Genomic DNA, 15024 nt, shown 5'->3' with positions numbered 1-15024 from the left:
CAGTCCAGAATATATCTTGCTCTGCTATTGTCATTAAGCCAAGGGATCAAGAGCATAAAACAAACTACTAGAGGAACTGTGTGGAACATGTAGCATAGATAGTCCATATTTCAAGTTGTGACCCTGCTACAGATTCCTGTTTTTGCTGTCTCTTGAAGCATAGGAAAAAAAAAATCGACCTTTGTTTCTAGAAAAAAGTCCCAAACCACGAGATAAATACACACTTGCGCAAAAGCAAAATTTGTATTTTATGGAGATCAGCTTAAAGCTTGTCGTTCCTGTCTGTCACATAACTAGAGAATAGGGCCCCTCAGAAACCAAAGAGGTCATTTGTGTATGACCAGAGAGGTGAAGGTTGGACAGGCTAGGGCTTTATTTGTTGAAGCACACAGGTGATCTTATAAAATATATAAAATCACAAGGGGGATAGGGTGAATGCACAGTATTTTACCAGGGATAGGGGAAATCAAAAAAATGACATATGTTTAATACAAAGATTTAATACAAAGATTTAATACAAACCCAAGGGGAATTCCACTCGGAATCGGTGGGTATAGGGAACAAGCTGCCAGAGGTAGCTGAGACATGTATAATAGCATTGCACAGCTACATGGATAGGAAAGGTTTGGAGGATATGGGTCAAATGACAATAAAGATATACTGATACTGATATGGGACTAGCTTAGATGGGGCATCTTGATCAACATAGACGAGTTGGACCAAAGAGCTTGACTCTGTGTTATATGACTGAGTACAAGCTCAAAGAAAAGGCTACAATTGTTGGAAATAATTAATTGAGGAATATTAAAATGGGCAATCGATCGTCTTGATATTGCCATGATCATAAAAGCCAACTGATTCACTTTATATCAAAAACAGTTGCATATACTGTACACAGTAAAAGCTATTGTTGCAAACACCCCAGCAGTAATTAAATTAGCAGTGCCTCCATCCAACTAGCATCAGTACAGCACCGCTCTCATTTATCCAAACAACGTGGAAAACTGCCCCGTCATTAAAAAAAAAAGCATGAGACGAAAACCAGACCAAACAATTGCTGCCTTAAAACTTTATCAAATGTCACTTTAAAATGGTTATTTTGCTATTGTACACTTATCAATAACTTAAACAATGATACTCAATTAAGAATTAGCTAGAATCACTGTAATCCAGAACTCATTACAACCTTGTCCCAAAAGTCCAGAGGGAAGGAACCAACTCCTGACAGAGAAGGCAGCATTTATCAAATGTCATACTCGGGGCCAAGTTAAACTGATGAATAGGAAAAAAATTATAGCAGTGGAGGAAGAAATTTTTTTGGAACGAGGAAAGAAATTACATTCAAAGAATTCTCAAATTATCTCTTTTGTAAGTTTAGGAAACAGTAAGCGAACTCCGGTGCAATTTATTTTGATTCTGCTTTGTTTTAAAAAGTTGCCAAGTTTTTGAATATCTACAAAATAATTTGCCATAAGTGGTAATAGTTTAGCAAGTTAGGGCTTTACATCATTTAGACAAAAAAAAAATCATTCCACAAACCTAAGCTGTATGCACTCAGCTATATTCAAAAACAAGTCTTACTTGCTTTATTGTGGTTACATTTTATCAAAACAAAATATTCACATCCTTCAAACTAAAATCATTTTGTACTTAGTTTAGTATTGATATTTGTCAATTTCCCCAAGTAGCTTAGGTCGTTGTCACAAGGGTGTTAAAAAACATTTGTCTTTCTGTTTAAAACATTATACGTATAAAGCACAGGAAAATCCAAAACTATCTCAAGAATAAAAACAGATTCATTATTAACCTTGATCAAATACATTCAACTGAAAACGATTCTCATATATTCAAATGTTTTAAGAGCTCGCATCCCCTCACCTGATATCACCTCCAAAAGCAACATAAGTTTCAGACCATCTCTAAAATCTTCTTCAATTACTTCAATCTGTGTTCCTGCCTTCCGCAAATGCGAGTTGCACCACGCTGTAAAAGTCTGGAAGAAAAATAAATGCATATTCAGACTATAATATAGAATTATCATCCAATTGCCAAATATGAAAGTGGATTATTTCCTGGAAACATTCACTTTCAGGGCTTGCTTTAAGCTCTTCGATCCACAATAATTTCATATTATTAATTACTTCAATGTGAGCAAGGCTTGTATCTTGTCTTTATGATCCACTTGTGGGAACTCCGTTCATGCCATTCAATACAATTACAGTTGATGCGATTCAAACTAATAGTTGTCTTAATGCCCATTTCATAATAACAGGTTGCTTCCCAGCAGGACATTTACAAACATGCTCCTTGCAACAATTCATTGGTGTTCATTCTGATTTTTCCAGATGAATTTAAATTTTACAACTGGATACTAGGAAGTGCAGTATTCCATATCAACCACCTCCAGATGGAAAGAGTTATAGTTTGCAAGTGCTGCTATACAAGCATTTCCATAACAAATTGGACACAACGAGTGATGAATTAGGGAACAGTGAGCACAATGCAGGCCCAAATTGGTTAGAACAACAATTTTGATTGGGTACTAGAGAACCACTTGGACATTATGCACAATACAAACTGCTGGAGCAACTCAGCAGGTTGGGCAGCGTTGCTAGAGGACATGGATAAGCTATGTTTTGGTTTAGGACCAGTCTAAAGAAAGGTCCCAACTCAAAATGTCACTTACCCATGTCGTTCAGAGAAGCTGCCTGGCCCACTGAGTTATTCCAGCACTATTTGTTGTTAACCAACATCTGCAGTTCCTTGAATCAGAAAAAACCTGTTTCCATGTAACCTCTCTCTGCAGTAATCATATAACCCCTGTCCCTTAAGAATACAGCTGCAACTTTAACTGCGTGTGGCCACTGAAATTGACAATCACTTCTATTGACACTTGTGCAACTGTATATGTACTCTATTATATGTAACTGAGTTTTGCTCCTGTTAGCTCAAGATTGCAATGCCCACAGTTACAAGTCCCCTGCATACAGCCTTTAGTATTTGTAGATGACAGTAAATAAAATAAACATATTGTTATCGAACAGGCTTATTTTTGACAATCCTGCATGAAATATAATTGCAAATCTGAAACTAACCTCTAGCCACCTTCCCCCCCCATTGACAATTGTCTTTGTAACTTGATTTTCTATAACATGGTTTCAGGAACGGAATTAACATTATGGCAGAACTGTCTTTATTTTACAACTGTTGCACTAGAATATTGTGTAGTTTGTCTCCTTACTCATAAAGGATATACACGCAAAGGAAAAGGTCGAGCAAATACTCAGATTGATTTCAATAATGTTACGTTTAATGCAAGAGGAAAGATCAAGGAGATTACACTTGCATTCTCTAAAGCCAAGGCCACAAGAAGCTTTCATTGAAGTTTACAAAGCTCTTAAAGCACTTGACAAGCAGAGAGGGAGTTTCCCCCGGTCAAGATGTCTGAGGATAAAAGGGATGTCAGTTTCGTATAGAGAAGGTTTTATATGCAGAGGGTGGAAGATCTTTGCCCATTCATCTTCCCCGAGGGGTGTGGCTGGACCAATACATGCAGAGACTTAAAGAATGTAATTTCACAGCAACACTCCAAACCACTCAACTTCAATTGCAGATTCAATCTGGAAGTCTGCATTCCCTTCAATAAGAATCAAAGTAAAATCTCACTATTTCACACCATTCCCTTTTAAATCTTATTTTCTTTTAACATCCTTAATTTCAAGATGTGCTCTCTGTCCTCAAAACCCACACACTACTTCCTGGATTCAAATTCTCTAGACCATAGAAACATTTATAGCCAATTTGCATTCCACAAATTCAATCACACAAAGCTGGAACTGGCTTTATATAATGTGTAAAAAAAATTGAGATCGCAAGCCAATTCTGAAGCAAAACATGAGAAAACTTTGAGAATAATGGTCCACTCAGTTCAATTCAACCCCGCCACTACTTTATTGATGTGAAGTTGCACACAAACATTGCAGACAATGCAAATATATTCTCAAATGCACTTTTAAAATGTTTCACAACTATTTAAAAGGACAGGGAAATCAAACAAGCCAATGAAGGAAGATACAAGAAGTTGACCAGATGGATTAAGGATTTAAAATTTGGTAAAGGATTTGAAGGAAGCAAATGAGGATTTCCATAACTAATACAATCAATGGCTGCATTAAATTGTGGTGCACTAGAAAGCATTCATTGAAAACCAGAGTTGGAGAATCAAAGTTAAAAAATGGGTGCAGAAATGCATGTGGGACAAGACCAAAGGAGAATCAAAAGAAATGGGCTGAGTAGGTCTGTTCTTTTCAGGAATGGCTAGACTGTGGAGTTAGAACTGCAACTGCACTTGAACTTAATGTTTAGGGGGCTTGGAATGAATTAGTAATTAAGGAAAAAGGATTGACACCACAATACTAGGGAGGCAGCACCTCTAGAGGACATGGATAGGTGACGTTTCAGATCAAACCCCTCCTTCAGACTGATTGTAGCGAGGGGAAAATGCTGGAAGAGAGGAGGTACAGGTCAAAGCCCAATCAGTGATAGGTGGATACAGACAAGGGTTGTTTTTTGGTAGGCAGGTGTGTGGACAAAGGTTAGGGATAAAAGGAGACAAACAAATTTAAGATAAGGCAAGAAGAGATGCGAAATGTAAAGCCACAGTAAGGGATATCGTGGAATGACATGGAATGAAACAGTTGCCTAACCTGCGCCTGGTCTTGTTGATGGACAGAATGTCACATCAAGAGCTGCAAAAGCAGTGGCCTGTCCATCACGGGTATTGACCTCCCCACCATCGAAGGGATCCACAGGAGTCACTGCCTCAAAAAGGCAACTAGCAGCAGAGAGCTACACCATCTCTCATTTCATTCCTGCCATTGGAAGGGTGGTATAGGAGCCCAAAAGCTAATGTACAGATTCAAGAGCAGCTTCTTCCCAACAACCATCAGGGTCTTAAACACTACAACCTTCAAATAAGCTCTAAACTACATGGAACTGTCAGATTCACCTTCATCTATTGAGGATATAGAACTTTATCTATGGAAGTGATGTGCTACAATGCTGAGAACTACATGTTGCACCCTGTGTCTTTCCCTTTGCTTTATCTATTGTACTGGAATTTGACTCGATTCTATTTATCTATTTGGATAGCATGTAAAGTAAAGCTTTCCACTAGATCTCTGTAGACATGACAATAAGAAACTTAAACCTAAACATATGTGGTTACAGGGGAATGAACCTGGGGAAGGGATGGTGGTTTGGTAGGAAGGAATGTGGAACAAGGAGTTGAGGGAGAGCGCTTCACTTTTCACTCCCAACTCCTCCAGAACAGTTTTCACATTCCAGATTTTTCATAATACAAGAATCTTTCGGAAAATTGCCCAACTAAGACGTGAAATAACAAAGCAGATTTTCCGCTGATTTTTTTTAGGGATGGGACCGTGGCGCAGTGTTAGAGTTGCTGCCTTACAGAGACCTGGGTTCAATCCCAACTACGGGTGCTGTCTCTACAGAGTTTGTACATTCTCCCCATGGGTTTTCTCCGAGATCAGTTTCCTCCCACAGTCCAAAGACGCACAGGTTAGTAGGTCAATTGGCTTGGTTTTTATACTTGGTATAAGTGTAAATTGTCCCTAATGTGTGCAGGTACGTGTTAATGTGTGGGGATCGCTAATCGGTGCAGACCCGGTGGGCCGAAGGGTGATTCCGAGCTCTATCTCTAAACTAAACAAGCATACATCAGAAACCAATACTGGAAATGGCAATTTGGTTCTACACACGAAGATCAGTATATGGGATTCATCTGCAATAATGGAACAGGTCCATTCTGCTTGAACTTTGAGGTTGCGGTAAATTTTGCATTCTCCACACCAGGTCTACTATAGGTTCTATTGACACCATCTATTTAATACCAGACAAAATAATAATTGTGATTACATGATTACTTTTAATCAGTCGCAAGTATTCAGAAAGCACAATGCTAGAAATCACACAGCATAAATATTTTCACTTTGATGGCCATTTTACCCAAGTTACCACTTAATAGTTATTATACTTATAGCAGTCAAAGGCAGAGAAACTCCATTCAAATACATAAAATAAATCCATTTAACTAGGGAGTCTGCAGATTTCACAATTTTTCATTTGGGTCAATAACTTTCGCAAACAATTTTAATCCAACACAGTCTCAGTGTCACAGAGGTCGACTTAACTGGCTGGAATTACAAACTAAAATCAGAGATAATCACTTTCAGGTCGGTACTAATCACACAAAACACATAGCATTTAGCTGATAAAAAGATGATAGCAAATGCATACAATACAATCACCAGGTCAGGACTATACACAATAACTTCTGCCAGTTTCCTACACAAATCAAGAAAATTAAAGAGGCGACATTGGTTATAACTAGAACCATGCCTTTGAACAGATTTTCATTAAGACCAGCTTTCATCTAAAACAGCAAGAAATGCTTAGCAATACACATGAAAATCATAAACTAGCCATCCTCTCTCCCTGCTGTGACCTACCCATTCCTCGGTTACAAGAATCAAAATTGCAAACCACTGTACAATTGAGGTAATGTTTTTATCAGCATGTCCATAATTTTCCTACTTATGTGCCCTGAGCCAGAGTATTTCAGTTTTACCGGGCTGCCATTTTAAAACTGAACCAACTGTGTAAGCCATCCGGAACAATGCCAATGAAATTAAGTCTGAAGAAGGGCCTCAACCTGTAAACATCACCCATTCCTTCTCTCCAGAGATGCTGCCCTTCCCACTGAGTTACTCCAGCTATTTGTGTCTAGTTCCAATTAAATGAATATGGCCCAACCCAAAAGTTGTCATAAGTTGGTAAGATAAAGATTAATCTACTTACTAATAACTGCATTTTATAACTGCAGTAACTTAATATAATGCAAACAACGGAGAACATGTTAAAAAATATCTTTAAACATTAGAAATGTCCAATTTGCTTTTTAAAGTTCACCAAGTTTGGTAAAGGACAAAGAGGTTGCAAGTTCAGAGATCAGTGTGAAAATTGGAGGAAGTGTGTTGAAGATTAGGGACTGGGAAGGGGTTGGAAAGAACCAATCAGCAATATTAAGTAAATAGTATGCCTCACACTCTGGAAATCAACTGGTGAAAGTGTGCGACAATACCCAATTAGAATTCAATCCTTTACTCAGTGCTCATAAAGAACTCAAAGATATGGTGGAAAATTTAAATAACATTAAGCCACTGGTTTATGTCACTGCATCAGTAGCATTTTGCTTCAATCTGAAAAATGGCTCTCTAAACAGAAAAGTCTGGATTTGATCCAGAAACATAGCAGAATAGACAGCAGAAAACAATCTGCTGACAGAGCCCAGCGTGTCAGGCAACACCTGTAGAGGGAATTAGACAAACAACATTTCTGGTTTTGACCCTTCAAGAATACAAATTTCCCTCCACAGATGTTGCACGACACACTGAGAAACCTAAAATTAAATCATGAATTTAAAGAGCTACACTAGTGAAAATCAGACAGACTGCAGTTTTATTTTGATCTTGATAGATAGAACAGTACAGCACAGAACAAGGTCTTCAATCCAACGTCTGTGTCAAACATGATGTCCAACTCCTATCTGCCGGCACATAATCATATCCCTCCATTCCTTACATATCCAAAGGCCTATCCAAAAGACCCTCAAATGCCACTATCGTATTTGCCTCAACCACCACCAGCAGCACATTCCAAGCACACACCACCTCACATCAAATGGCCAACATAAAGGTCTGTTCATGGAAATAAATCCCAATGAACAATTTCAAGTGTGAAAGGCTGAGCAGAAAACAAAAGTTGGAAAGGGGAAGGCATGAAGTCGGAAAACTAGAAATGTTGAAGTTGGAAGTTTAAACATCTCCTTTTTGCAATCATGTGAAGATCCAGAATGTTAAGATATTTTACTGAAAACATCAAGCATGTCAAATAATAGACAGAGCACGAGTAATGTAAACAAAGACAATTTGTGTAGTTCAGATTAATGGACAGAAATCAGTTCTAACACAAAAGGCAAAAATGTGTCACACTTAGAGTTGTTACTCAGTAGCTATTTAACAGGCATCAAAAAGGCAAGCACCAATTGGAGAGAGAAAAGAGATATTTGAACAAATGTTTGCCTTCCAGAATGATATGGAAAGGGAAAGAACTAATATTTAAAGATAGTCATGTTAGATAATATTTAAAGATAGTCATGGATTGTGCGCCAAATCAAGCATTATGAGTACCCAAGCTTGCAGCCTTTAATTTTAGAGAACAATGGAAATGGTTATTCTATATAGTGGAGGAGAGAAGAGAAAAGGGATCTGATGGACACAAAAGGCATTGAATTCAAGAGAATCAATGATAAACAGATCAAGGCTGGCAACATGCTGGCTCAAAGTTCATAAAAAAGTTGATAACCACTCCAGAAAAGCTTCAAAGTTTTTTGCATAGCTAAAATGTTATTTGTGCTGCCAAGCATGGCAAGTAGACAAAAGAAACATGGGATTAGTTAGAAGTGACCTATTCATCACGCGGATTCCAGTTGCAGAGGTTTCATAATGAGGAGTAATGTGCATTTACACCTAGAAACTCTTTTACTGATCTTCAAAAGCTTCTTTCTCTGTAGTTACTCCAAGGAACCTGTATGGCAACAAGTGATTAGAGAGACAATAAGAGAATCAGTAGTAACTATGAGCCGATGCAACAATTCAACATAAATTATGAAATGTTTACAATGAATTGTCCTGAAGCTAACTCAATTGCAAAGAACACATTAAGTGCCTTTAAACAATTGATGGTATTTGTTAAATCAAGTCATTTTCACATTCCTAATCAACAGGAGATAGTCATCTTGAACATGTGCACCGTTTTATATTCACTTTAAATGCAAGATCAACCTAGAATTAATGAAAGACTATCACTTTTAAATTAGTGGCGATTTCTCAACAAGCTTTCCATCAATGCAGCAGTCAGCTAACTACATGGCAAATTTGTTCATTTCATGACTTCCAATCATAACAATTACAGTGACAGCATTCTTGGCTGATGAGATCATTCACTGAATTTGAGCATCGAGTGCAGCATTCGGTTTTAAACAAACCAACCACCCATACCATAATCAGTTTTCAAGAGCCACAATATTCAGCAATGGCATTCCATATACTTTAATGACTTTAGTGAATGATTTATAGTGTAGTGGCTAGCAGTCCAACAAGGGAAATAATTCTCCCCTAACAAGAGAAAGAATTCTTCACTAATGCCCCCCTTAATACAAAAGTAAATTGTGATGCCCTGGAAAAAGTCCGGAAACAAGTATTTTATTAAGGTCATAGAGTGACCTGTAAAAGATTTCTGCTGCAAAGCCATTATCAATAGCCAGGCCATTCCTACTGGGAGGTTACAGCAAGCAGGAATTAGATGAGAACTCTGCACTGATGGATCTAGATAAAAGTATGAGATCCTGAGGAGCAAGGCTGGAGTTGGTAAACGTCTACTCATTCAGACGCCATTTGGAATCTCTGCAGTCACCCAGTGCGTGGTCTCTGCAGCACAGCATAGCTCAGTCATGGAGTAAATGCAGAGACTGCATACAATGCCCTCCATTGTGTTTGGAACAAAGTCCAATCATTTACTTATTTGCCCCTGTACTCCACAATTTGAGATTAGTAATAGAGAAAAAAAAAATCACGTTAAATTGCACATTACCAGATTTTAATAAAGGCCATTTTTATACATTTTGGTTTCGCTATGTAGAAATTACCGCTATGCTTATACAGGGCACCATAATGTTTGGGACACAGCAATGTCATGTAAATGAAAGTGGTCACGTTTAGTATTTTGTTGCATATCCTTTGCGTGCAATGACTGCTTGAAGTCTGCGATTCATGGACATCACTAGTTGCTGGGTGTCTTCTCTGGTGATGCTCTGCCAGGCCTATATTGCAGCCATCTTTAGCTTATGCTTGTTTTGGGGACTAGTCTCCTTCAGTTTTTTCTTCAGCATATGAAAGACATGCCCAATGAGTTCAAATCGGGTGATTGACTTGGCCACTCAAGAATTGACCATTTTTTAGCTTTGAAAAACTCATTTGTTCCTTTAGCAGTATATTTGAGATCATTGTCTCGATGTAGAATGAACTGCCAGCCAGTGAGTTTTGATGCATTTGTTCGATCTTGAGCAGATAGGATGTGTCTATACACTTCAGAATTCATTATGCTACTATCATCAGCAGTTGTATCAGTTGGTAAGCCTAAGGTTTGGTTGATGTTTCTAACAGTTTTATTCTCGTTTCTCAGCCTCATAATGGCTTCTTTGACTTTCATTAGCACAACTTTGGTCCTCATGTTGATAAACAGCAATAAAAGTTTCCAAAGGTGATGGAAAGACTGGAGGAAAGACTAGGTGCTGAGAGCTCTTTTATACCTGCATTAAGGAGGCATTTAAACACACCTGAGCAATTACAAACACCTGTGAAACCATGTGTCCCAAACATACGGTGCCTTGAAATGGGAGGGGGGGGTACACTATGTATAAACACAGCTGTAATTTCTACGTGGTGAAACCAAAATGTATGAAAATGGCCTTTAATGATATCTGACAATGAGCACTTTAACCACATGCATTTTTCTATTACAAATCCCAAATTGTGGAGTACAGAGGCAAATAAATAAATGATGGGACTGTCCCAAACATTACGGAGGGCACTGTAGTTGCAATTATTTTGTTCCCAAGGCAGGGAGAAGATAAAACAGGCAAGGCAACCTTCCATCATTCATTTCCCAACCTACAAACTATTTATTCGACCCAATTACTAGGATCAAAACAATTTACGAATAACACATATCCTTTCAGTTTAAGACAACAAAGGCAAATAATGTTCAAGATGGCAAGCAGAAACTATTTATACAGTTTATAACAAATGTATAAATTCAGCTAACATCAAATCAAATACCACATTTGAAGTTCATGCTTAAACTTGAAAATTATTAGAATTGCCTGTATGTAGTTACTATCATTCTCGAACTAATACAAAGCGAACCTCTCATTGGACTTGCCTTTAAGCAGTAGTCATTAGGCAATTAGCAACTCTGCTTTTAAGAAGCCACAGGTTTCACAGAGCAGTCAACTTGTGCATGGAAAATTAGTTGTGAAATTTTATTGGCAATAAGCCAGTTTCCATTCACAGTTAAAGTGAAGCCCTGTCATGATTTGTCTATAATGGCCAGCCAAGAAAATGGCAGGGTATCCTTGAAGGGGAAAACCCATTTACAAATGGCAAGTGTGCCTGGAACAATTAATGCTTTTGACCCACTGAAAATGACCCCTCTCCCTCTCCCCACAATCACAGCCAAAGGCAAATAGTTGCTCAATTTACACTTTACATTTACGACTTATAGGGTTATCGATTGAATTGGGAAGAAAAATATCCAGAGAATTCAATCATTAAACTTATTGTGCAATTCTGAAGCGCAAAACAAACTAGACTCTTAAAGATTCCAAAGAGACATTCAGTCACAAAATTAACATTGCCAATAATGATAGAGGGATGAAGAAATCGCTATGTGGACAAGTATTAGAGTAGTTTGCTACAAGGAGAGAAAAGCAGTCAAAAATGTTAGCAAAGTTAAATGGAGGAAAATGCAAAGCTGTAGGGGCACAACAGATGAGCTTTGGATCGTTCTAACAAAGGGAGTAGTCATAATGGTCCAATTGACCATAACTTAACTTCAAATAACTTTAGATTACAAACATACATTTTAAAAATCAGCTTTATACAGATCACTTTTGCACTAATGTCAGATTTTAAAACTGCTTTTGAAATCGTTGTGGCAAATCAACAGAGATAGAACTGAAATGCATGTATTTAGTAGTGCATATCAAGATGAAAAAAAATCAAGAATTTTGTGCAAGGAAGGACATGCAAAAATTGGAATATTAAAATACAAGTTCCATGCTATTTGAACGTATTGGCCCATCACCTTTGCATTAAAAAGTTTGATCATCAGTAAGTCAGTGGGACAGGCAGCATCTCTGGAGAGAAGGAATGGAGTCTTCAGTCTGAAGAAGGGTCTCGGCCTGAAACGTCACCCATTCCTTCTCTCCAGAGATGCTGCCTGTCCTGCTAAGTTACTCAAGCATTGTCTACCTTTGATTTAAAACGGCATCTGCAGTTCTTTCCTACACAATGAGTGTGGGATAATTGGTTTTGTGCGGTCTTAAGGTCTTGATCTTCAAATCCTTTGTCAGTTGAGTAAAGTCTAATTATCATGGTGGTGGATTTCCATCCTTAATGCCTGCTTTTTGAGAGCCTGAATTATGGAAGTGGTCCATGTTTTCAATGATTTACTCTACAGTGCAGGCTACTGAATGGTCAATTCCCCCCCAGCAACCCAGACAGACTAATCATATAAAAAGATAGAGAAAAAGTAGAAGGGACGGCAGATATTGATTTACACAAATTAAATATGTATATGGCATGTAGACGATTTTTGCATTTGCACATATTGAGAGGCTAAACTTCCAGTAATTGGCAGTACAACCATTGATGAAGGGGGTGGGCCTTGCACATATGTGCAAGACCAATACACTGCTGCCACACCTCTTTGCCAACAGACATGCAAGCTCAGAGTAAATCATTGAAAGCATGGACCACTTGCATAACTCAGGCTCTCAAAAGATTCTCAAAAAATTCCTGTCCCGCTGAGTTACTCCAGCATTGTGTCTACCCGTCACTCATTCGTGTATTGAAAATAGTTTACTTTGAATGTCACTTCAACCAACTGCAAAGTTCTTTCCATCCTCATCTCTCCCCAATTTAAACTTTGAAACAGGTTACCAATCCCAAATAAACCACTTCCAGTATTCAAAGATTTAATTAAGGGGCTTTGTGCAAGTCCTGACACTTCAAGATAATTCCTAGGTAGACAAAAATGCTGGATAAACTCAGCGGGTGAGGCAGCATCTATGGAGCGAAGGAATGGGCGACGTTTTGGGTCGAGACTTTCGTCAGTCTAATTTCTCAAGATAATTCCTAGAACTATCCACTTATGTACCCCACTTCTTTGATAGATTGTGTCTGCGACCATAATCCTATTCCTCTCACACCTAGTCTCTCACCCTCAATCCATTTCAAGAATGCTCAGTCCATATTTTTAAACAAAACATCTAGTAATCTCAGGTTAAAATTCAAATAGTCAGCTCCCAAATTCATTGTTTCTACTGTGCTAGCCTAGAAGAAATCACATGCTTGACTTCCAGTTAAACCAAGCAAGGTCAAATGGGGAGGGTCAAAAATCTTCAATTAAATGATTACCCAGTGCTCAATGGTTTTTCACTGCCTCAAAAAAATATTCACTTTCTTATCTAGTTTTTTCCTTAATTATACAAACTGACTACATGCACAAAGTATGTACATTTACTGACAAGTATTTGTAAAAACTAGATTTTGTTGATGGTAGATAATTAATTCCATCGCAATGTGTACTTGTAAACTGTCCCGTATCAATGTCTTGTCCAACCATCCATTTTCAATGCCTGCTTTGTAGAACCTCTGAACAGTTTGAATGGAATAAAATGTAGTCGCATTTCAGTAGTATGATTTCACAGCCGACTCAGATTCAGCAATGCAGATAACGCTGTCCCAACAAAAGCCACTCCCCCAGGTAATGCTTCAACAAGATTACCTTATAAGGTTAAGCTGCTCAGTTTCTGAACGGAGTATTACATAAGCTAGGTGTGTCATACCAGAAGTAGCTGCTGTGTGGCCATTTTATGAGGCTAGTGGGGTTGAACAGGATTACTAGGAGGCTGCTCACACATTTCAGATCACTAACTTCAATACAGTGTACTGCAATGCCTCTATAGCTTACTGTACCATGACAAGGAAACCTTTTAACCACTGAATTACAAGTTAAATCCAAAATGGAAAGAAAATGCTTTATCGTGCACGTGGTCAGAGTTAGACTTAAATCTTTGCCTCAAGTGCTGCAAATCAATTAACAGGCATCGGACATCGAGCAAAGCAAATGAAAAAGTACCTCAGCAGCATTTATTAAACTAAGGTTGGCCCAACTTTACAAGAATCATTTTACAGAAGCACTGCCATAAGGACATTAGGTTTGAAATATGGTAGGTTGCTACTAATAAGTTAAAATAGTGATTATATACAATAATGTAAACAAATCTTTCTGGGGAAGGTCACTGTTGCCTTTGTTTAGAAATGACAAATTCTTCACATAACCCATGACAATCCTAGCATTTCTGCATTTGAATTGAACTAGAGTAAAATTCAATTCCAGTTTAAATTGTTTAAATAATTTTCATGTATTCTTAGACAAGCATCACTGCTTAAATAAATACAAATCTGATGTGGTTAGATCAGCTATGTGGTTACATAGCAAATAACTACAGCTACCTCAAAACTCAGAGCATATGGTTTAGTAAGAGCTCTCAAACAAGTACAGCATATTATAATTATGATCTTGGGTGAAGAATAATCCACTCCTAAATTAAGACTCAAGCAGGAAACATTAGGGAAACAAACTAGTGGAGTTATTTCAATAATAAAAATTCCTCATTCGCTAAAGGTTTATCAGTACTGGTTCCTTTAAATAACCACTATCTCCAAGTGATCTCGCTCCCATAATAAACACTGAGTAAAGTAAAGATCAGATAGAATTATTATATGTACAAACAATATTACTCATCTGTACATTCCTTCCTCTAACAACATAAAAATCCCAAGGTAGGAAAATATGAACAGCTGAATAGTTTTGTGGAAAATATGGATTTTTAATGCCATTTTTAAAATCCTTGGTTATAAAATAAAATTTCATCTTTGAAAAAGGAACAATTTTTTATGAGTACGATAGGGTGGAGAAGTAATGGGAAGACTTCTTCAGTCTGAAGGGTCTTGACCCGAAACGTTGCCTATTTCCTTGGCCCCATAGATGCTGCCTCACCCGCTGAGCTTCTCCAGTATTTTAGTCTACCTTCGA

General features: G+C 37.8%; 1 protein-coding gene across 2 annotated transcripts in view; it reads right to left on the bottom strand.

The window, feature by feature from the left end:
• Positions 1-15024, bottom strand: part of LOC129714148 (alpha-actinin-1-like) — a 76740-nt gene that overhangs the window by 44149 nt on the left and 17567 nt on the right. For both annotated transcript variants that reach the window (XM_055663642.1, XM_055663643.1), the window contains exon 2: positions 1879-1993. In XM_055663642.1, coding sequence (XP_055519617.1) covers positions 1879-1993 — 115 coding nt within the window. The remainder of the gene's footprint in view (positions 1-1878; positions 1994-15024) is intronic.

Source organism: Leucoraja erinacea, chromosome 38 (genome assembly GCF_028641065.1).
Source record: "Leucoraja erinacea ecotype New England chromosome 38, Leri_hhj_1, whole genome shotgun sequence".
Lineage (NCBI taxonomy): Eukaryota > Metazoa > Chordata > Chondrichthyes > Rajiformes > Rajidae > Leucoraja > Leucoraja erinaceus.
This window is presented reverse-complemented; position numbering and strand designations above follow the sequence as displayed.